At 38.7% G+C, this 24,612-nt stretch overlaps 1 protein-coding gene across 7 annotated transcripts in view; it reads left to right on the top strand.

The window, feature by feature from the left end:
* UMAD1 (UBAP1-MVB12-associated (UMA) domain containing 1) overlaps positions 1-24,177 on the top strand; it is a 211,803-nt gene extending 187,626 nt beyond the window's left edge. For all 7 annotated transcript variants that reach the window (XM_032402064.1, XM_032402066.1, XM_032402067.1 and 4 more), the window contains one exon: positions 22,277-24,177. In XM_032402064.1, coding sequence (XP_032257955.1) covers positions 22,277-22,534 — 258 coding nt within the window. In that variant the 3' untranslated portion in view covers positions 22,535-24,177. The remainder of the gene's footprint in view (positions 1-22,276) is intronic.
* The last annotated feature ends 435 nt before the right edge of the window (positions 24,178-24,612 follow it).

Raw genomic sequence — 24,612 nt, 5'->3', positions numbered from 1 at the left:
CCTCCAAACACAGCAGAATACATGTTCAAGTGCACATGGTATATTATTTAGGACAGATCACATGTCAGCCCACAAAACAAGTCTCAATAAATTTAAAAAGACTGAAATCTTATCAAGCATCTCTTCCACCCATAACAGTTGAAACTAGAAACCAATTATAAGAAAACTGGAAAAAAATACAAACACATGCAGGCTAAATAACATACTGCTATACAACCAGTGGATCAATGAAGAAATCAAAGAGGAAATCAAAAAACACATGGAGACAAATGAAAATGAAAACACAAAGATCCAAAATCTTTGGGATGCAGGAAAAGCAGGTCTAAGAGGGAAGTTTATTACAATACAGGTCTATCTCAAGAAATAAGAAAAATCTCAAGTGAACAATCTAACCTTACAACTAAAGGAGCTAGAAAATGAAGAACAAACAAAGCCCAAAGCTAGTAGAAGAAAGGAAATAATAAAGATTAGCATGGAAATGAATGAAATAGAGACTTAAACAATAGGAAAGATCAGTGAAACCAAGAGATGGTTCTTTGAATAGATGCACAAAATTGATAAACCTTTAGCTAGTCTCATCAAGAAAAAAGAGAGAGGACTCAAATAAAACCGGAAATGAAGGAGGGAAAATAACAACTGACACCACAGAAATACAAAGGATTATGAGAGAATGTTATGAAAATTATATGCCAACAAATTGGACACCCTAGAAGAAATGGAGAAATTCCGAGGAACATACAATCTTCCAAAACTGAATCGGGAAGAAATAGAAAATCTGAACAGACTGATTGCTAGTAATGAAATTGAATCAGTAATCAAAACAACTCCCAACAAAAATCCAAGACCAGATAGCTTCACAGGGGAATTCTACCAAATATTTAAAGAGTTAATACCTATTCTTCTCTATTCCAAAAACAGAAAAGCAAGGAAAGCTTCCAAATTCATTTCTGTGAGGCCAGTATTACCCTGATACCAAACAAGACAAAGACACACACAAAAAAGAAAATAGACACCAGTATCTATGATGAAAATAAATGTGAAAATCCTCAACAAAATATTAACAAATGAAATTCAACAATATATTAAAAGGATCACTCACCACAATCACATGGAATTTATTCCAAGGATGCAAGGGTGGTTCAGTATTTGCAAATCAATCATTATGATACATCACATAACCAAGGGGAAGGATAAAAACCATATGATCATTTCAACAGATGCAGAAAAAGCATTTGGTAAAATACAACATCCACTGTTGATTAAAAACTCTCAACAAAATGAGTTTATACTAAACATACTTCAACATAAGAAAGATTATTTAGGACAGACCCACAGATAACATCGTACTCAGTGGTGAAAACTGAGAGCTTTTCCTCTAAGATCAGGAACAAAGCAAGAATGTCCACTCTTATCACTTTTATTCAACATAGCACTGGAAGTCCTAGTCACAGCAGTCAGCCAGGAAAAAGGGGAAAAAGGCATCTGAATTGGTAAGGAAGAAGTGAAACGTTCGCTATTTGCAGATGACATACCATATGTAGAAAACCCTAAAGACTCCACCAAAACACCACTAGAACTGATAGTTGAATTCAGTAAAGTTGCAGGATACAAAATTAATATACAAAATTCAGTTGCATTGCTATACACTAATAATGAAGTAGCAGAAAGAGAAATTAGGAAAACAATCCTATGTACAATTGCAGCAAAAAGAATAAAATACCTAGGAATAAATTTAACCAAGGAAGTGAAAGACCTATACTCTGAAAACTGTAAGACATTGATGACATTGATTGAAAATGACACACACAAATGGAAAGGTATACCATGGTCATGGATTGGAAGAATTATTATTGTTAAAATGTCCATACTATCCAAAGCGATCTACAGATTCAGTGCAATCACTATTAAAATACCAGTAGCATTTTTCACAGATCTAGAACAAATAATCCTAAAATGTGTAGGGAACCACAAAAGGCCCCCAATAGCCAAAGCAGTCTTGAGAAAGAAGAATAAAGCTGGAGGTATCATATTCCAGATTTCAAGATCTACTACAAAGCTATAGTAATCAAAACAGTATGATACTGACACAACAATATACACATAGATCAATGGACCAGAATAGAGCCCAGAAATAAACCAATGCATATATGGTCAATTATTCTACAACAAAGGAAGTAAGAATATACAATGGGGAAAATACAGTCTCTTCAACAAATGGTGCTGGGAAAACTAGACAGCTACATGCAAAGGAATGAAACTGGACCACTTTCTCACACCATACACAATTGTTGTGATGAGTACTGGGTCTTATATGCAGCTAATGAATCACTGAACACATCAAAAACTAATGATATACTATATGTTGGCTAACTGAACATAATAAAAAAATAATAAACTCAAAATGGATTAAAGACTTAAATATGAGACCTGAAACCATAAAACTCCTAAAAGAAAACATAGGTGGTAATCTCTTGGACATCTGCCTCAACAACATATTTATGAATAGGTCTCCTCAGGTGATGGAAACAAAAGCAAAAATAAACTATTGGAACTACACCAAAATAAAAAGTTTTTGCACAACAAAGGAAACCATCAACAAAACAAAAAGGCAACCTAGTGAATGGGAGAAGATATTTGCAAATGATGTATCTGAAAAGGGCTAAAACGAAAATATATAAAGAACTTATATAACTCAACAGCAAAAAAAAACAAGCACCCTGATTAAAAAGTGGGCAGAGGAAGGGTGTCTGGGTAGCTCAGTTGGTTAAGTATCAGACTCTTGATTTAGGCTCAGGTCGTGATCTCAGGGTCCTGTTCTCATGGTCCTGAGATCGATCTCTGCAATGGCTCTGTGATGGAGCCTGCTTAAGATTCTCTCTCTCCCTCTCCCTCTGCCCCTCCGCCCCCCACGCCATGTGCATTCTTGGGCTTGCTCACTCTCTCTCTCTCTCTCTCAAAAAAAAAGTGGGCAGCAGAGGACCTGAATAGACTTTTTCCACAGAAGACATACAGATAGCTCACAAACACATGAAAAGATGTACAACATCACTAATCATCAGGGAATGCAAATCAAAACCACAGTGAGCTATCACCTGACTCCTGTCAGAATGGCTAGAATCAAAAAGACCAGAAATAACGAGTGTTGGCGAGGATGTGGAGAAAAAGGAACTTTTGTGCACTGTTGGTGGGAATGTAAATTAGTGCAGCCATTATGGAAAACAGTATGGCGTTTTCTCAAAAAATTAATAATAGAGTTATCATATGATCCAGTAATTGCACTATTGGGTATTTTACCCAAATAAAGTAAAAATACTAATTTGAAAAGATATATGCACCCCTATGTTTATTGCAGCATTATTTACAATAGCCAAGATATGGAAGCAGCCTAAGTAAGTGTCCATCAATAGATGAATGGATAAAGATGTTGGGGGTGTGTGTGTTTGTGTGTGTGTGTGTGTGTGTGTGTGTGTGTGTGTGTGTGTGTATGAAATCTTGCCATTTGCAACAATGTGGATGAACCTAGAGAGTATTATGCTAAGTGAAATAACAGAAAAACATACCCTATGATTTCCCTTATAATGTGGAATCTAAACAAAACAAAACAAATAAACAAAAATACTTTTTTTTTGTCTTGAACTGATTTTCACATTTAAAATGTCTTTATCCCATTGCTAAGAATTATTTTTTTGTTGTTTTAGTTTTTACTTTAATTTCGGTTAGTTAACATACAGTGTTATATTAGTTTCAGGTGTACAGTATAGTGATTCAACAATTCCATACATCACCCTGTGCTCTTCATGACAAGTTCACTCCTTAATCCCCATCAACCTATTTCACCCATCCCCCCACTCCACCCCCTCCTTTGGTAACCATCAGTTTGTTTTCTGTAGTTAAGAGTCTCTTGGTTTCTCTCTCTCTCTCTCTTTCCCTTTGCTCAAAAACAGACTCTTACGTACAGAAAACACACTGGTAGTTGCCAGAGGGGAGGTGAGTTGGGGGGGTGGGCAAATAGAGATTAAGAGGTGAAAATTTCCAGTTATAAAATAAGTCACAGAGATGAAAAGTACAACATAGGGAATATAGTCAATAATATTGTAATAATAACAGTGTGACAGATGGTGACTACACTTATTGTGGTGAGCATGGAATAATGTTGAGAATTGTTGAATCACTGTTGTACACCTGAAACTAATATAACATTGTGTGTCAATTATACTTTAATAAAAAATAAAAGTTAGGCACCTATAAAAGTAGTTCAGCATAGACACATATGTTTATTTCTGGACTTTTAATGCTATTCCATTGATATATGTCTGTCCTTAGGCCATTACCACACTATCTTTCTTTTTTTAAAGATTTTATGTATTTATTTGACAGAGAGAGACACAGTGAGAGAGGGAAAACAAGCAGGGGGAGTGGGAGAGGGAGAATCAGGCTTCCCGCCAAGCAGGGAGCCCAATATGGGGCTCAATCCCAGGACCCCGGGATCACAACCCCAAGCCAAAGGCAGACGCTAAACAACTGAGCCAGCCAGGCGCCCCATTACCACACTATCTTAATTACTGTTGCTTTGTAGTAAGTTTTGAAATCAGAAAATGTGAGCCCTCCAATGTTCTTTAATGTTAAAGATTATTTTGGCAGTTCTGAGTATTTGGGAATTCCATATGAATTTTAGGACCAGCTTGTCAATTTCTACAAAGAAATCAGCTGAGACTCTGATAGGAATTGCATTGATTCTATATATGAATTTGAAGAATATTGCCATCTTAATATCATATTCTGATTCATGAACATGGGATGTTTTTCCATTTAGACTGTTTTTTTAATTTCAACAATGTTTTGTAGTTTTCAGAGTATAAGTTTTAAATTTATTTCTAAATATTTTATTGTTTGATGCTACTGTAAATGAATTGTTTTCTTAATTTCATTTTTGGATTATTTATTGCACATGTGTAGAAATACAACTGGTTTTTTATATTGATCTTGTATCCTCCAACCTTGAACTTATTAGTTCTAATAGTATTTTGGTGGATTTCTTAGATTTTTCTACATGCAAGTTCATGGCATTTACATATAGAGAAAGATAGCATCCAGATTAGAAAGGAAATAAAACTACCTATTTATTTTTAAAATATATTACTGATTAATTGCCTAATTGCTCTGGCTAGAACATCTAATAATATGTTCAACAGAAGTGGCAAAAGTGGACATCCTTGTCTTGTTCCTAATCTTAGGGGGAAAGCATCTGGTCTTTCATTGTGAAATATGATGCTTGCTTGGATTTTCTGAAGATGTCCTTTAATCAGGTTGAGAAAGTTCCCTTCAATTCCTAGTTGGATGAGTGTTTTTATCATGAAAGTGTACCCGATTTTTTTTTTAATTTTTTCTGAGGCTATTGAGATGGTCATATAGTTTTGTTATTCAATTGATATGGTATATTATGTTAATTGATTTTCCTAAACTCATGTAAATCATACTAGTGGACAGTACAAAGCTCATGCTACCAAAAGAGCATAATATTTTACATATATTGTCTGTATAGGTCTCTTTTCAAAAATTAATTTGGGGGGCTATGAGAAAGGAAAGAAGGAATAGCATAAATTGAGTAAATTTTTATGCAAGTGTAAGTATTTTTGTTTTCCTCTCAGTGATTACCTGCTCAGAATTTTAAAATTGTTTTCAAACTTGTGATTTGCTTTACTTTTTGTAGTTGGTGATCCAGATATTTTTTATAGCTTTTCAAGCAATCAGCATGAAATTTGTATTTTGAACTGCATCACTTTAATCAATTTTTGTTTAGGTTTTAGTTCAAAGCAATTAAACAAATAGGAAGTAAAAAACACACAAGGCCTTTTAGAAATTAACTGTATGCTTTGAGCATGAAAGCACTACTTTCATTTGTGCTACTCTGGGCATAAATAGTGATGATGTACTTCCCCTTTTTTTCTACATTTAAGGGTCCACCCAGAAATTTGCAACTATATTGAGTCCCGGAAATGTTCTCATTCTCTTTTCTTGTCTGTGATATAATCTCTTAACATAGTTGGTTCAAGAATCATGTTAAGTCGACCCAGATCATGTGTTTGAGCCTTTTAAAGGCAAAGTATCTTCTCTGTTGCCTGAGAACAGATTGTAGCCCAGGTCCTGACACCTGGTGCCTTCTTGCCTTTACTCAGCAAGTGCCATAGGCTAGGGGATATGGGCAGTTGAATCCAGTCCATGCTTGTCACTGGACAGTGAGTCACAGAGAGCTTGTCTCAGGAAGTGTCATCACTATGTGGTCACTTTACTTTCTTAAATTTAACTAGAATATATTTGGTTAAGGTAAAAAGGTTACTTTAAAAATATATTATTCAGGCATCACAACACTGCTTTTTAGGGATTAAAAATGTCTAAATAGTCTGTAATTTTAGGGTGTCTACGATCCACATAAATTAGCATATCCAGCTGGATATAAAAGTGACAACATGTAATGTTTTCCCTTGTCTTTGGTTTTTGTTTTAACAACAAAAAAAAAGGTTATCTTCCACATTACATGTGCTTCTCTTTGTTTCGAGAGAAAAAGAAAGTAGGAATATTGGGAAAGTATTCTATAACCCTTTCTGAAGGGGAAAATACTTTTGAAACAATTTGACAAAGTCTTTAGAAACAGTGCATTTACAAGGTATGAAGCGAAGTTTCCTTAGACGGTGTCAGGTTTGCGGGGCAGCATAGAATAGTGAATCAGAGTACGATCTCAGAGTTAGACTCAGTTCTTTGGGTTTCAGTATTCTCCATCTGTTAAATGGAGGTGAAAGCAGTATGTACATCACAAACAAAAAATTAAATGAGAGGACACAGGTAAAGAGCTTAGAGCAGTGACTGGCAAGTAAGTGCCCATTTACCTGGTTACCGATGTCTGTGGCAGTAGACGTAGGTACACTGTTACAACCTTAAGACTGACTCAGAGTTGATAAAATTAGAATTAGTAATGCTAATATAATTTACTTACTAGTATATATCAAAGCTCATCATCTAAATCCTTACTTGCACTCTCACAGGTAAGCCATAAATTAGTTTCCTTAATGAATTCCCATCATCAACTCACCAATAAAGTAGGCATGGGAGGGAAAACAGAAGCTCTGCTGGACTCTGAGTGTAGCTTCCATACATTTAAGACCCCTTTTGGAAATTATAGGCGTTGGTTTTTAAGCCACTTTGGCAGTGGAAGCCATAGCAGTTATTTCTAGAAGGCTAAAAGATCTGTACTAGGTCCTGAAAATCAACTAACTTGGAAATACCAGACCTTTGAAAACTAGTGCTCAGATTACCAAGGACCACCATGTAAATGGCTGGGTCACAGAGAGTTAACTGCTGCTGCTGCTTCCTTCCATGAGGCCTTTCTGTTCCCTACTTCAGCCATCATGAACACCTCACTGACCTATGGTGCAGTCACTGGTTGGCCAAAAGGGAACTAGGTGAGGCTCTTCCTTCTCCTATCCTGTCTGCCATTTCTATCAGCAAGTCTATTATGTTCACACTTTGACTTGTGATAACCAGTCATTCCCACCTCCAGTGAATTGCTTTCTTGTCCTACACATGCATCTTTCTTAATCTCTTTCTTTTTACCAGATTTTACCACTTAATCTACTTTGTCACCTTGCTACTGATGGGATTGAAACAAAAAATCTTGAATACAACTCTCCAGACTTCCTAGAGATACTTCTAATGAAAATACCTGACAGTGCACCTAGGCCAGCAATCTTGAAAGTACTCCAAAGTACCTTCCAGATTCTCTACCAAAGTTCAGCTCCTACAACTATATTTGCTTTTTTTTTTTTTTTAGCACTGACAGTCAAGATAATTTTTAAATGTTTAATCTGGCTTATTGTTATTCTGATTTTAATATTAATAATTTCCCTACATGTATTTATTGCAAATATACAGGATTTCATCTCTATTGTGGACCCACTGGCCTGAGAAAATACATTCTGAGTTCTTAATAATTATAACAGTGTTTTTTTTTTAGGCCATAACTTGATAGAAGATTGGAACCTACATATATATATATATGTATACACACACACACACACACACACATATTTATATGTAATTTTTTTTTTACTCCGAAGTTTGTTTTTTATCATAATGAAGAGCAGTGTAAATTAGGTATTCTTCCATGATAGGAATAGGAGTCCTTTTCATAACCTTTGGAGTATTGTTCTAAGTTTCTTCTCAAGATATATAACTATCAGTTGATACTTTGTTTCTATAGTTATTATTTATATTAATTTAAGTGCTATTTCCTTAAGAATTTTTACTAGTGCAGAAGATTTAGGGTCTAAGTCTACTTGGAATTATGGTACTTTACAACTGGATCATCTGGTCCAACTATTTCATATTTTCAGAGGAGTTAATTGAAACACAGAAAGCTTAAATGTTTTGTGTAAGGTCACATGGCTTATGGAGGCAGTAGCCATGGGGACTTGGATCTAGTGCTCTTTCCAAGCCTTGCAGATTAATTTTCAACTTGAAGTAAAAGTGATAGTATATATTCTGATAATTAACTTCTTTCTCCCTAAAAACTTAGGAATCCTGAAAAAGGATGTCCCTAAGAATTGATTCTATACTAAGCAAGTATTCTGCTGTTCATCTGAAAGCACTTTTCAAGCACAATGTGTATTTTCCTTTTTGGTTACTTTGTTGAGGCATTTAAAATTTTTTAAATTAAAATTTTAAATTAAAAAATTAAGATATATTAAATTTTTCTGTAAATTTGGGCATGATTGTGGCTTCTCATTTTTAATTAATTCTTAGCATTATTCACTCTGTATTTTGTTGGGTAGACTTTCCCCAAAAGCAGGTAATGACATCTCGTACCCTTAAAATAACACACAAAAGAATTACAGCAGTGAGTTCCAGAGTGGGTGGAAGGTCTTAGAGATTATGGTGCTGCTTCAAACAGGATTGAAATACCATCAATTATACTCAAATTTTAATCCATAAAATATTAAGTTGGCAAAGCTTACTTTAATTATGATTGTTAAAGCTAAGCAAAGTGTGTATTATAAAAAGGTACATACAAATTTATTATACCTTAAAAAATCACAATTCAAAATAAGCAGGAAACATATTTTATGTTTCCCTCACTTCAGTTCTTGCTAACTTTTCTCCACATAAATACTCTGTACTCCTATATTCATTGAATCCTGACAGTCCTTTTAGAATTATTTCCTGCTTTCCTACTTTGTTGATTGTACTGTAGTTTAAAAATACTGTCCTACAATAGCCAAAAGGTAGAAACAACCCAAATGTCTATTAACAGCTGAATGGATAAACAAACTATGGTATATATTTAGCTTCAGAAAGGAATGAAATTCTGATACATGATACAACATACATAGTCTCCAAAAACATTATGCTAAGTGAAATAAGCCAGTCACTACAGGATCAATATTGTATGAGTCCATTTATATGAGGTCCCTAGATAGGCAAACTGATAGAAAGTATAATAGATAGAGGTTACCAGGGGCTGGGGGGAAGGGAGGAATGGAGAGTTGTTTAATCGGTACAGTCTCTGCTTGAGATGATGGAAAAGTTCTAGAGATAGACAGTGGTAGTATCTGCACAACTGTGAATGTACTTCATGCACTGAATTATACACTTAAAAATGGTTAAGATGATAAATTTTACATTGCATATATTTTACCACAATAAAAAAATATTCTCCTGAGTTAGCCATAAAATAAAATCATAGCACTCTCCATTGGGCTCTAAGTATATACCATGAAGGGACCATGCCTCTTGCCATTCTGATTTTTAGCCCCTTCATTCTCACACTGGGGTGGAGAAAACACAGCTGTATTTACTTTTCCATCCACATCTTCTATTTTGAAATACAACCTTTTTTTGCAAATGAGAGCCAAGGTCAAGTGACTACTCACCATTTTAGCTTGCCAAGCATTGCTTTTTTCTAGCAGAGTGCTGGGTTAGGTACAGCAAGTGTGGGTAATGCTACCACTCATATGCCCTCTGAGTGGAATTTAATTAGCCTACCTTCATAATTTCTGTACTCCATTTGGTATGATGCATTTCCCTTCACTTTCATCTCAAATGTACAGTTGTGTATTCACTACTATAGTATTTCCAAGTGTGTGGCCTAGTCCACGCATCAGATTGAAATTACAAAGAAAATAAGGTTTTTCCTATCCAATATTTTCCCATTTCTTAAAGATTTTTTTTGTTTCCTGAGATTAGAAAGATGTTTATATGCAAGGTGAACATGAGGTCCTACTGATAATCATCTTTGAATTCTGGCTATGGACATGGCAATTCTATGTACATACTAAAAAGTATATATTTATGTCTTCACATAATAATAATATAAACTGACAAAATACAAACTTTTCAGTGCAAATTAAGAGCAGAACAGATTAGCTTCCTGTCTTCAAACAACCTTAACATGACATAATTGCATTTTTATTGTTTATAATGACATATAAATGTTTGTTCTTAAAAATACATATTATACTTAGGTTATGAATTTGTTAAATGTTCATTCCATCAAAGCACTTGCCCCAAAAAACCCCAGAATGTAGCTATTACTTAATATCTTTAGATTTACTTTCATTTTGTATTTCCTACTACTATAGTATGCTATTTATTTCCATTCAACCAATATAATATACGTTCTATTTATCTAATTATATAAAAGGTATAATAAAATATTTCTATTTTCTTACCATCTTTAAAATTAGAAAGTATTCCATTTCCTTTCTTATTGGTCTATGCAGACAGTTGAAGTGCTTTATTGTTTTATAAAATGAAAATCCTTCATTTGAGTGAAATTAATATTTAGTGTGCTGAGATGTACAAGATCATTTTTCATTGTTTTCCTTTGAAATTATCTGGAAAAACGTGACCTTGTTGCATTTGCGTTCTAAAGGAGTTGAATAGATATTTAAAATAAGCCATATAAATGGGAAGTTAACTAGAATCCAGTGTGACTAATAAGGGATATCAAATTCTTCAGACCTGTGGTATACATAATAAGCTTAAAGAATTCATGTACAGAAGCCTAAGCCATTGTGTAGCCATGGCTGTGATCAGATGCTATAGTTTTTAAGCTTTTACATATTGTATCCAGCTTACTATATTTAACCAAGTAACAAGATGCTTAGTTGCACGGATCCTTTGAGCTCTAGTTCTATAGTGGCACAATCTATACTTTTGGACCTTCGTTCTCTACTCCAGATGACACTTGTCCATAGAGAAACTGCTAAGTCCATAGAACAAACAAACAAAACCCAGACAAGTTAAATTATTTCCCTTGATGATGGTCTTTACATTGAAGGGGGAGCATTGGGTTGTAAATCAGGAAACCCAGAGTACGCATCTCTGCCAATTAGCAGTGACGTGACCTTAGTCATTAACTTTGAGCCTCAGAAGATGAGAATTGAAACAGTAGCTTCCCTATCAAATTTAACAGGTCGTGAGGCTCAAATGAAACAAAGTATGTGAAACTACTTCAAAAACTATATAAAGCACTAAACAAACGACATTTTCCCAAGATTCTGATTAAAACTTTTCTTATCCCACAGATTTAACTGAATTATGAAATTGATTAAACCATACCAGTAAGTTGTTTCATAGAGTATCATAGCACATGTAAGTTTTAAAAATCATTAGTTTGTTACAGTTTTAATTCTGGGATCATTTAAGATCTGCACGACTCTGTTTTTATTTGTTTGGTATGATTAAAATGCCTCTCATTTTGGTATAAATGGAGATGTGTGGGAAATAGAAATTGGTGGGGTCATAATGTCCTAATAAAGGGCACTCCTTTTCCTCATCTGCATCCTGGGCCAATGGAGAAATAAGACCAAAGAGCCAGCAGACAGCAAAACAAAATGTCCCCCTTTCGACTAATGCAGCCTAGGCTAAAGGAGGGAGCTTAATGTAGTAGTGGAAATGGACTTCGACGCTCCCAGTAACCCCTGTGTAGACCTGTGGGGAAAGTTTAAATCAGCACAACAGACACTCTTAACTCTGGATACTTGTCTCCCTTGGTCCAAGTAGAGAGCAAAGAGACTTTCTCCAGGCTTAGGACCTTGGATGGTTTAGTGTCCCTCATCTAGAAACATGACCTATGGCCGTCATCCACCAACTGAGTAGCTCAGTCTACTTCCTCGGGGAGGAATAAGGGGTATGGCAGACAGCCAGGGAACTTAGAGAAAAATCCCTCTTTATGGAAACCAGAAAAGTTGGTAAGGTTAGCTTGTTCCTCTCTCTCTCAGGGAAAGGTGGACCTATGATAAAAAGGAGTTGCCACAGTGTCACACACATTATAGCAGAACCTTACTGAACCTCCATTGGGAGACACTTTTGTGAAGTTGTTCATTTGGCAAGTCAAGAACAATCCATCTCATTCTTCAGGAAACTAAACTAGTTTTAAGTTCTATCTGTATTTAATACCATCCATGGTTCACCATGTGGGTGATAATACAGTGAGCAAAATCTTGTTAGAAAAAAAACAGATGTGGAAATCCAGCTTAACATAATAATTCCTGGCTTATTCTGAACAAATCTGAATATAAAGTTCATGAAGAAACTGCAGTTATTTAGTCATTCAGTAAACATGTATCGATCACCTATTATGAGCGGCATTGCTCCGATTGCCAGGGAAATGGAGATGAAAGCCATTGTCCCTGGCTTTGAGTGGCCCATGGTTTTTTGAGAGGTGACAGAGAATTCTAGTCCAGTATGATTTGTATGGTGAGAGAGGTATGCACAAGCTGTTGTGGGAATACACAGGCAGGCAGTTGGCCCAGGTTGGAGGAGTTACTTGGGGAGATCTCTCTGAAAGAGTCCTACTGTGCATCCTGAAGGGCAAGTTGAAATAGGCAAGACGAAGGGAGAAGAAGAAGAGAGAAAGATGTCTTCATTAAGGCAGAAGTAATCAAATGAGCCAAAGCTCAGAGCTAAAGGGAGAGCTTGGCATGTTTGGATAATAGTAAATAGCTTGGTATGGATGAAGACGTTCGGGAATGGTAATAAAAGAAATCAGGGGGGTAAGCAAGACCAGATCATACCTTATGTGCTACGATACGGAGTTTGCTCTTTTGTCCAGAGGCATTGAGAAGCGTTAAGCAAGGAAGAGCATGTGTGTTCATACAACCAGCGAGAGGGAGAATGTAGTGTAGGGGGAGTAAGGCCATGTGCAGGACACTCGTGCGGTATTCATGACACAAGGCCACAGGCTAGCATTAAGAGAACTGATGGTGGGATTGATGAGAAATGATGAAACTTGGGGAGACGTTAAAAACCTCAAAATCAGTAGGGCTCAGTCATTTACTGGATGGAAGAAGTGACAGGGAAAGAGAAAGATAATTCAGGCTTCTGTGTTTGGCAGTCATTATACAAAAAATATTAGAAGAGCATTGGGTTGGAGTAGAGCTGGGCAGGACTTGTCAGGTTCAGAACATGCTGAGTTCAATATTCCAAAAGAAAAGAAAGGTATAATAGGAGTTGAACATGTGGGTCAGAAGCCCCAAGTAGAAGTCTGGGTTCGAGATGGGTGTGGACGTGTACGCACATGCATGCATCTACATACTTATCTACTTTCGGGGAGTGGAGGGATAGGGCAATAGGAACCACGGATATGGATAAGCTCCTCTAAGGAAGTGTGTTGAGATGAGGAAGAATAAAGGAACAGAAATGAGACCCTGGAGAATATCATTTCAGAAATAGACAAAAGAATAATCAGCTAGACAGACAGAGGCAACACCACGAAGTGGCACGGAAGCCAGAAAATAAAAACGCAGAGGGTCACCAGTCTCAAGTGCTACAAAGAAGTCACATAAGGTTAGCACTTCAGAACGGCTTCTCAGTTTAGCACAGTGTGATTATTCGTAACCTTGGACAAAGCAGTGTCAGCACAGGGGCAGAGAGAGAAGGCAGACCGCAGTGGGTGAGGAGTGAGACTGACAGCGAGTGTCAGCAATCATCTCAGCCTGGCTGTGAAAAAAGGGAGAAAGATAGTGTGGGCGTTCAGTGGGTGAGATGCCAGTGGGTGTGAAAGACCTCAGCAGAATTTTCTGTAAATGGTGAATTGACTTTATAAAAGATCGGCAATTGGGAGCCACCTCCTAAGGGATGAAGCCACGTCCTTGAAGAGTAGGGACAGGATGGGTGTGGAGCCCTGGGGAGGGATTCGCTTTGGGTGGGAAGAGGGCAACTTGTCTGTGGTGGTAGGAGGGAAGCGTGGAGGGGCAGAGATGCGGTAAGTAGAAGAGATCCTCGCCTGATGATTCGTGTTTCCTCTGCAGAGTGGGGTCCTGGCCCACTGGCCAGCAGCGAGGGGCCAGGTGGTGATGTAGGGCAAGAGGAGAGCAGGGGTGAAATATGGGCGGGCAGGAATGAGGGGGAAGGCCTACAGGCAAATACGAGATTCCTGGAGAGCTTCAGGTCAGAGATGATGAACTTCTATAAACTACCTTTTAAAAACATTTTTTAAAAAAATTACTAGAATAGCTTTTTTTATGTCCCAAACCCGTATTAAAGAGGATCCCATGCTGAACATACTGTTTTTTGCTGGTCCCTTTCCTAAAATGCTTCTCTTTCCTCTTTCCACTGCTCCCCCACTCTAGTTGGCTGTACGGAGGATTTTCCGGCTTCAGTGAAGCCACTTTTCCAAGAATGCGTGGAACAGATTACAGAAGCCAGTGCCAGCCTGCTTCCTTCCCCCTCTTCACTTGCATAGGTTCAGCGGGAGTTCTGAAAAGAGGAAGAAGTCAGGAGAACTTTTTTTTTCTTAAAGAAAGATGGAAGAAGCAGGAAGCACAGGCAGGTGGAAATACTGGGGGGGGGGGGGGCGGCGGAAGAAAAGAGAACAAATACTGAAAAAAAAAATCATGAGCCAAGTTGCAAATTGAAATGATGTCAGAAATCAGAAAGGAAAGGGAGCAAAGAAAATACCTACTTTCTAACCTGGCCTCTTAGTTTGCTACTCTAATATATGGCATCCTCAACCTGGGAGGCCAGGCCGTATGGGAAACAGGTTGGCAGTGAATTCAGCTTTGTCTCCTGCCTAATTTAGCTGTATCCGTGGTCAGGTGTTCCAGGCTTTTGTTTGTTGCTTTGGCCTAACCCCTCGATGTAAAAAATCAAGTGTGGGGTGCCTAGAATATCTCAGAAAAAAGGGGGACCCGATTCAGGGGCCACAAGTGGACGCTTGTGCTGTGCAGGTGTTGTGCTCTGCGTAGGGAGGATTTGCAGAAAAGCAGCGAACGGGCTCCACCTTTGCCAAGTAATTTCTCCCTAGCGAAGGGAGACTATTGCTTAGGACTTACGTAGGTAGAAGAGACCAGCCCCTTGGCTTTCATCAGCTAGCCGGCCATTTATTAGCAACTAGCCTCTTAGAAAAAAGAAACAAATAAGGAGGCTGAGTACTGCCTTACTCTACTAACTGTGCTGTTGCTCCTGTCACCTTCTAACCTCTTGTCCCCTGATGCTTCTGACTCACGTTTGCCCCCCAGCCCACCCCCGTCAAGACGCTGATGTAATGCAGGCAGATACCAGCTGAAGCCAGAATAGAATGGATAGTTATCTGGGGAGATAAAGTGACAGTGTTGCCCGTTCGGGCTATTGTTCAAAGGAACATGTCTTTTATTTATAGATGTTAGAATTTAAAGGCATAGACAGCCAGAGCTTGGCATTACCTCTTCTTCCTGTAACTCGTTTCCTAGAAATATGCTTTAGCGTATAGCTACCTTCTTTGCATGTAAATTGAATGTGTGAGATGTGAGTTTTATACGTGGTTTCATATTCTTCTAATAGGTTCTGTGACTGTTTTGGTTAAGGTTGGTTTCTAAATTTTAATGCTTCAATATTTTGCTTTTATAGGACACTATTTTATCTCTACTTATCCGAGGCACGGGTTGCCTTAAAAAGCAGGAGGTCTGAAAAGATGCCAAATATAGGTGATGTTCATATTAATACAATAGTCATACTTTAGTCGGGAAGTCTCCACATTGTTAGCGGGTTTGCAAAATTGGCACCCCTTAATAGATTTCATGGTGGTTTGGGGGGTTTCTGTGCCAGGAAAAATGTCGTCTCTTCTCAAACCTGCATTTCCTTGCTTTCAAATACCCAGGAACGAGGTTCACAGGATGCCACTAACCTTCTGTTGCTCCAGGGAAGTGACTTCATTTTTCTAAGCCTTTACTGAAAAGTGTTATGTGCCTTGTATTCTTGGACTGTGTTTTTTTCGGAAGCTCTGAGAAGATTTTACAGATTGAACCTCATGAATCTTTGCAGCCCCTCTGCAAGAAAGGGAGGAATAGTGTCTATAAACCTTTTTGAATTATTTGAAACGAAGATAATAGAATGTGAGGATTACAAGATAAACTTGGCCAGCCCATTTTTTAACAGCTCAACTGATGAACAAGAAATAATTTTTATACAAACATAAAAATAGCTGATTAACTGTAAACTTTGTTTGTTGTAATGATATAGATAAGGAAATTTCTCTTCTCCCCAAGATTTAAAAAAAAAAAATTCTGACATGGCCTACTCCTACTTAAACCATGTGAGGACAAACATTAATTTGAAAAAGAAGTATTTAAAGCTAGATTATATGAAGGAACTTATACTCAAGAACATTGTCATAGCAGCCCTTCTGCGGACAAGATTAATCACAAAAATAACGAATATGTTTTATGAACATAATATTTGAAGTAATTTTTTAAAATTTGGCTATTAACCATAAGGTTAATTGATTCTTTTCTTCTTGCTCCATTGTGGTTAACATACTCATTCTTCTCTTTAAAGACCCATTTTATTATGCAAATGAAAAAACTGAAAGACTGTGTGTGTAAGAGAGAGGGCTGCTTTTTGCCAGGGAACTCATGCACCTGTTTCAGCCCTCAGCCCCCACCTCTGCTTCCACTGGCTGCCAAGCTCGACTTCGTGAGCAGAGTAGCGGGTGTGGGGTCCTTGAATTTTGACTCACATTTTCTTTGTGACTTACTCGTGTTTTGCCTTATAGTTTCTCCCCTTCCAGCTCTCAGCATGCCAACAGCAGCTGCATCATGGCACTCACCCTGCTGCCAAGAGGGCAGGCAGCCTCCTTGGAGACTGTAACGTTGCACTCGAGCCAACTGTTAAGAAATAGATGGTGGAGTAATACATACAGCACAGCTGAAATTCAGAGCCTTCTAGGAGGCATTTGGTGGAACACTTTGTCTGTGGTATTTTTACGTTAATTTTTGGAAACTTTTTATTTTGGACAGTTTCAGACAAAGGTAGAAAGAATACATGTAGCACATTCCCGCGTACCTTCTACCTCTCTGTTTCAACAGTGATCAACTTATAGACAATCTTGTTTCACTGACCCCAGCGTTTCCCTGTGGTTTATCCAGACTACTGGTAGATTTATTTCTGGGGATAAATATTTTATAAATTACAGTTGCTTTTCTGTCCTTCTGCAGTCTAAAGTCTGTCACCTTAATGATTTTTTCAGTCCTCTCTTCCTAATGGTAAAAGATATTAGAGTCTTTTTTCCTTCTGAATTAGGCCAGGATATGCTATGTTGGCACCTGTCATATTTTGTGATACCATCCCCTCAATTTTCAGGGCTTTGTTCATTCAGTTGCCCAATCTATCCAAAGCTGAGGTGTGCGGCGTCTTCGAATGTGGAGCATTAAAGGTCACCGGGCTCGATTCTCAGTGTTACCACAGACTAGCTCTGTAACCCGGGACAACTTCCTTCACCTTGTGTGCTTCCGTGCCCTCTTGTTTTTAACATGGGACTAATAATGGTACACACCCCACAAAACCGTGGTGGGACTTAAATGGGTGAGTACATTTAAACAGTTCAGATGGAGACTGGCACAAAGTGCCCAGTTTATGCCGGTTGCTGCCATCCTCCTCTTCCTCTTCCTCCTCCTCCTCCTCATGATTATTTGTCCTCCCTCATCACTCATTTTACAGACTAGAGAAGTGAGGCCCAGGCAGGTGAAGTATACGGCAGTTTTATCAGGAGGACTTGAACGAGGAACCTTATGTCTCAATTCCTTTATTATCCAAGATGCGGTCTGCCAGAGGGTTAAACCTTAGAAGTTGGGTGTTGAGAAAGCAAAGCAGTACGGGTAATACACCTCCTCGTTAGTGGAGAAGGTGAGATTTCAAGAATGCTTTTGTTTAAGAAAGGAGATGACTTGGCTAATGAAACTGGAGAACGTTCTATACACAATAAAGAGAAGAAAGTTCAAGCATGGGATGCTGCTAACGGATATATCTAGGGAACATTTGTGCATGAGATTAAGAGAGAAGGCAAGATATAAGAGAGGAGGGTAAGATAAGATGATGTCAAAAACTGAAGAGGGGCGCCTGGGTGGCTCAATCCGTTAGGCATCCGACTCTTTTTTCTTTTTTTTTTTTGACAGAGAGAGACACAGCTAGAGAGGGAACACAAGCAGGGGGAGTGGGAGAGGGAGAAGCAGGCTTCCCGCTGAGCAGGGAGCCCGATGTGGGTCTCGATCCCAGGACCCTGGGATCATGACCTGAGCCGAAGGCAGACGCTTAACGACTGAGCCACCCAGGCGCCCCATAGGCATCTGACTCTTGATTTCGGCTTGGGTCATGATTTCAGGGTCATGAGATGAAGCCCCTCATGGAGCCCTGCATCAGGCTCTACACTCAGCACAGAGTCTGCTTGGGATTCTCTCTCTCCCTTTTCTCCTCCCCGCCCCGCTTGTACACTTTCTCACTCTCAAATAAATAAATAAATAAAATGTTAAAAAAAAAGAGAGATGGGTGAATCCTAAATTTTATCTAAAGCCAAGTGGCATTACCCATTCCCAAAGTTTTAATTTATTCACTCACTTTAACATGTGCTAAGCATTATTCTACGTACTTATGAATATCATTTCATTAATCCTCATTGCAATCCTGTGAAATAGGTACTGTTCTTGATCTCATAATATAGCCAAGGAAACTGAGGCATGGAGGAGTTAAATAACTTGCCCAAGACAATAAGCAGGAGACCTTGGATTTGCACCCAAGCAGTGTGGTTCTAGAATGTGTGCTCTGAACACTCTGTTGTGCCGCTCCACGGTAACCAAAGCCTCCATGCATAGGTCATCTTGAAGAAAGCAGCGATAGCTAGGTGAGATCCTCTAAAGAGGCTGGAATTGTGGCATCATTGCTCACTGATACCTGTGCTCTCATCTGACCCATGGATCCTTAGTATTTAAGTCTCACTCAGGTTTCAGAAGGCAGGTTCTGTCCACTGCGTCCATGGACCTTTCTAATAAGCTTTGTCGTAGCAGGGTGTGGTTACACTGTTCTAGTTACAGTCCTAAGAAAGTACTCTGGTGTTTTATTTTCACCGGAAGTGAGGATAACTCTTGCTAGGGATGTGTTTGGTTAGGTCAGAGTCATTTACTAAACAAATATTTCTTGAGGGCCTCTGTACTAGGTGCTGGGGATGCCTTGTGAAGAGACCAGTTCCTCTCCTACAGAATCTCCATGGAGTTTTCCTTTCTAGAGCTTCTCATTAGCATAACAACAGTGTCATTTCTCTCAGCTCATACAGCAAAAGAAAAATCAAGAGAAACCTCTCCTGACCCCACATCCCTGTCTAGCTAGTGGCCCATATATCTTTTTCCCATCTGTAGCACCATGTCTCAAAATGTTGTCTCTTCTCATATTTGTCTTTACTTGCCTTCCTCCCATCATCTTTTTTTTAAAGATTTATTTATTTATTTTAGAGAGAAGGTGTGTGCAAGCAGGGGGAGGGGCAAAGGGAGAGGAAGAGAGAGAAGCAGACTCCCCACTCAGTGTGGAGCCCAACATGGGACTCCATCCCACGACCCTGAGATCATGACCTGAGCCCAAACAGAGTCGGATGCTCAACTGACTGAGCCACCCAGGCGCCCACCTCCCATCATCTTTTAAACACAGCACCAAGCAGACCTTCTCCTCGAGATCTCCCCCAGCTCCAGACTCCTGTCGGAGCCCCCATCTACGAACAGCTCCTCATCTTCCTGTTACACCCGCTCCCTGCTGACACTCTGTTCCCATCCCTGTAAATGGAGAATGGAGACTCCATCCTTATTGCTCAAGCCACAAACTTTGGCTTCATCCTTGCTCCGCTCTTGCTCTCACACCCCACATCCATTCCATCAGCAAATCCTATTGGCTTTCTTCTTGGTCTATCCACAATCCAACCATTCTGTCTCACCTTTAGTATCACCACCTAATCCACAATCATTTCTCATTCCCGGCTGGTCTCCCTGCTTCCTTCCCTGGACACAGTACCCCCCCACACACACACTGTCTGTAGTCATCAGTAAGAATTTATCTCCTAACAATATGTCCTTCAAAAAATTTTTAAAGCCCTCATGCAACAACACGGATGAATCTCATATATAAAATGTTAAGTGAAAGAAGCCAGAAACAAGAGTTCATACTGTATTATGACTTCATTTAAAATACAGGTAAAACCAGTCTGTGCTGTTAGAAATCAGAATGGGGACTGAGGGGCAAGGAGTTGATTGTGACTGAAAGAGCACCTGCTGGGCCTCTGGGGAGCTGGTCACTTCTATTTCTTGATCTGGGTGCTGGTTGCTCACAGGTGTTTGGTTGGTTAAAACTTAGCAGGCTGTACACTTATGGTGTACCCTCTTCATTTTCCATTTCAATAACAAGTTTAACAAAACTGCTGTTTCCTACACACAAAACCATTCTCCTCTAGACTGAGGAGGAATTTATCAGCACTTACAATTATTACAATGTGAGCCCCATGCAGGGAAAAATCTTGTCTGCTTTCATCCATTCAACAAAGAGTTATTGAGCACTGGGCACTGATCTGGGCACTGGGGCTACAGCAGTGAACATGGGAAGTGAAACTCCTTAAGCTTCCAAGGGGTGATATCAGAATAACTTATATACCACAGAACAAGGTGCTGAGGGCTATGGAGAGGAAAAAGCAGGAGAGGGAGACGGAGTGCTGGAGTGCGGGAGGTGAGGGCCAGGCTACAGTTTAAATAAAGTGGTCAGGAAAGGCCTCCTTGAGAAGGCTGTGAGAGAAGGAAGCCGGGTATGTCTGGGAGAAGAACCTTCTGGGCAGAGGGACTGGAGAGGAAAGGCCCAAGGCAGAAGCAGGCTGGGTGTGCACGAGCAACAGCAGGGGGCAGTGGGACTAGAGAGGAGGGAGCCAGGACAGCCTAGCTGGGGATACTGGCAGAGAGGTGCCCCGGGGATCAGGGAGGGCCCCGTGGGCCTCTGTAAAGACTCTGCAGTTTTATTCTGCATGAGACTGGGTTGAGGGGGTGGGGGAGTCAAGTTTTGCCTAACCTGGTTTGAGGTAGGTTTCAGCTGCTTGGAGCAGGAGGTCATTGGTTCTCATTTTTGTAAATATACTTCAGTTTTGTATCCATTCTCCTGTTGATGGATACTTAGTTCGGTTCCAGTTTGGGGCTTGCATAGAGTGCTATGAACACCCTGGTGCACATCTTTTGGTAAAGTACCATATGCAAGGTATACCAGTTTTAAAGAAATTGAACAAGATATATCAATTCTTATTTGAATACCTTGGGTAATATAACATGCTAGTTCCAGTGAAAGTCAGGCAGCCAGTCAATACTTACGGTTCGCATTCAAGGTAAATGTTCAAGTATGTATCAGGGTATACAAGGTGGAGGATACATGCATACATACAAAGTATGCAAGGTAAGTTATGCAAGGTGGAGAATACAAAGAGATGTCAAATAGATTTCTTGCCCTCAAGTACCCTAGACTCTAGTTGGGGATAAGACATATGTATAATGAAACAACCACTAGCAAGGATACAAACAGTAAATGCCAAATAAGATCCTAGGCATTTTGCCCCATATTCTCTCTGAAGCCGGCAAGGTCACTCTGGACTACGTTGATAAAATTTGATTTCACAGGGAAGCTGGGAATTCTGTAGAGCCTGAAAGCATACATCAGATTTGTGAGCCAGACTTTGTAGACATTATCTGGGCTAGGGAAATAGCAAGGATGCCAATTTGTATTTGAGGGGTCATGGGTGGTCAGTCTGAGTAAGAGTAGGGATTAGAATTCATTTCAAAGCCTAGTAGAGATCTAGATGGCTGTATTTCACAAGTAGAGTAAATAACAGCATTCTAATCTGGGAATATTTCTGTAGTCCACATTTCCCAATCATTTTGCTATATTAACGCCACATTTACCGCTACTAAACCTCAAAGTCCACGAGGTCTAAATGACTTAAATATACATGTACTTTTAGACTGGCAAAGAAGACTCATCCAGTGTGACCGTAGCAGGCCCCGAGGTGGAAAATAAGGCAGGCCAGACTCTGGAAAACAACTCACTAATGGCCGAACTCCTGAACGACGTACCCTTCACCTTAGCCCCACATGTCCTGGCCGTGCAGGGCACCATCAGTGACCTTCCAGACCACTTACTCTCCTATGATGTCAGCGAAAATTTATCACGGTTTTGGTACGATTTCACTCTTGAAAATTCGGTGCTCTGTGATTTGTAATCTTTATGTCTATTTGCACTGTAACAGCTTTAAACAAAAGTTTGCCCATTTTATTTAACCTGTTTGATGTTCTTTGCCATTTCACTGCTTAAAGGTCCTCAGAAAAGCAAGGATCTTAAAGCAAAGAAAACGACATTATGTTCATTACTCTATTTGTTTAAAAGGTGGACTTAATTCTGCTTCCTTTCCCCCAGATAATAAATATAAAAACTAGACTATCAAGGTTTTATGAAAGGAGCAGATTCCTTCAACCAGTCTCTCAAAATACAACCCCTCAAGTGTATCTTAGAGAGAAAGAGCTCTGGCACTTTTCTTAGTCACCCTAACTCTGAAGTCTACGCTTAGAATGAGTGTGATTTCTCTTCTGTGGTTTGGAGGAAGCTTGAATTAATGTTACTCCCTTTCTTCTTCCACAATGTTTATGAATGAATTCAGAAAAAAAAAAAAAAAATGTTGCCAGTTAGCTTAATTTCTTCAGTCCCAATTTAGACACCGAGGTGGAAATGTAAAACTTTTCCTAAAAAGCAGTGGTAGTTTGCTGCTCCAGGAATGCTGTCCCTGCTCTGGATGCTATTTCTTTTGAGGGATACATGTGATACATTTCAGTTTCCTCAAAGCCATGGCAGCCCTTTCCACCCTGAATGGTTCCCATGGGCCTGCCTTTGTTTTCTGCCTCGTTGCTACTCCAGAGCGTGGGCCGTCACCACTTTCCAAAGAACTTCCCCTGCTTCTGCTTCAGTTGGCGTTTGCTCCCCTTACCACATATGTTCCCAGTTTATGAAGAGATCCACGTTTCCTTTCAACCTCTTTGCCTCCTAAAGAAAAGCATCTCATGATGATACATATTATTGCTGATAACACCCTTATTTAGAAATTTGTTGGCCACAATACAGATGGAAATGTTTTGCTGCTAGAAAAGCTGAAATCGACTCATTTCCAATTAGGGTGTAGGCAAAACACCTAACCATGACTTTTAGTTCTTGGCTATCCATTATTTATGCCAACTAAAGCAGTAAAGAACTGCCATTGGTCAATAAAATGTAAAGGGAAAAAGCAAATTGTGATAGAGTATTTTCCATGCATGGAAAATTTAAATCACATTTGTTTTGATTAGGAGCAATACAATTTATTGATTCTGTGCCAAATTGTAAGTATATTTTTCACAAAGATAGCGTGCCATAGCAAAACTAAACACCGTGCATAAAGGTATGTGAATCATTTGAGTTTTAATGTGTTGTGCATGTTTGTTTAATAAAGGTAGCATTGTCTTGATAAAAATGCCATATTATTTAAAAGTTAAATGAATATTTCTGTTGACAAAAATATGCTTCATTTACAAATAATGTTACCACATGAGGTGAATGATTACATTAAATCTTTACAGTTTTCATAAAACATCAGTCTAGGAAATGTGACCTATTACTAACACAAATGTGAACATTTTATAGCAGTTTTTGTGAAAACATCCTTTTTAACATCCATGTTAATGTACCTTGAAGCTAAGTGTTAAGTATGTCATCAGTTTGTCTAATATATTTGTTAAATTTTGTCTGAAATATATTTCATTTATATTTATGTCTACCATCTTATAAATATGCTTGTATTTTCATTTGTCGAAAATAATTGTTATATATAAATAAATGTGAATTAAAATAAACTGATATTTTGATTATTTTCAGATCCAGAAAAAAATAGTTTTCTTTACCTTCATATTTGAATGCAAGTTATTAATTCTTTGTGAGGCACATATTTAAGTATATAGTTTATGCAGTGCCACAAAAATATGAAATTTCCACTTAGATGTAAACTTTAGGGAATAACATTGAAAATGGTAAGATCACTAGTCCTGGCTTAACAGGACTGTAGAGATTTGAAAGAAATCACATGAATATCTAGTTCTAGATAGATCCCCATCATCACAGAATTTAGTAAGGACTACTGTTCATGACCTTCTTTTAACAAAAACATTTTAGTTTTCTTAATCCTGTATATAAATCAATCAATTGTTACTCTTTTAGAACTGGAAGAAACATTAGAAATCAGCCAGCCAACTTCATTTACCCAAGAGAAACGTGAAG

This window comes from Phoca vitulina, unplaced genomic scaffold, assembly GCF_004348235.1.
Source record: "Phoca vitulina isolate PV1807 unplaced genomic scaffold, GSC_HSeal_1.0 scaffold4, whole genome shotgun sequence".
Lineage (NCBI taxonomy): Eukaryota > Metazoa > Chordata > Mammalia > Carnivora > Phocidae > Phoca > Phoca vitulina.
The sequence above is the reverse complement of the archived record's forward strand: the minus strand, read 5'-3'. Positions and strand labels throughout refer to the sequence as shown.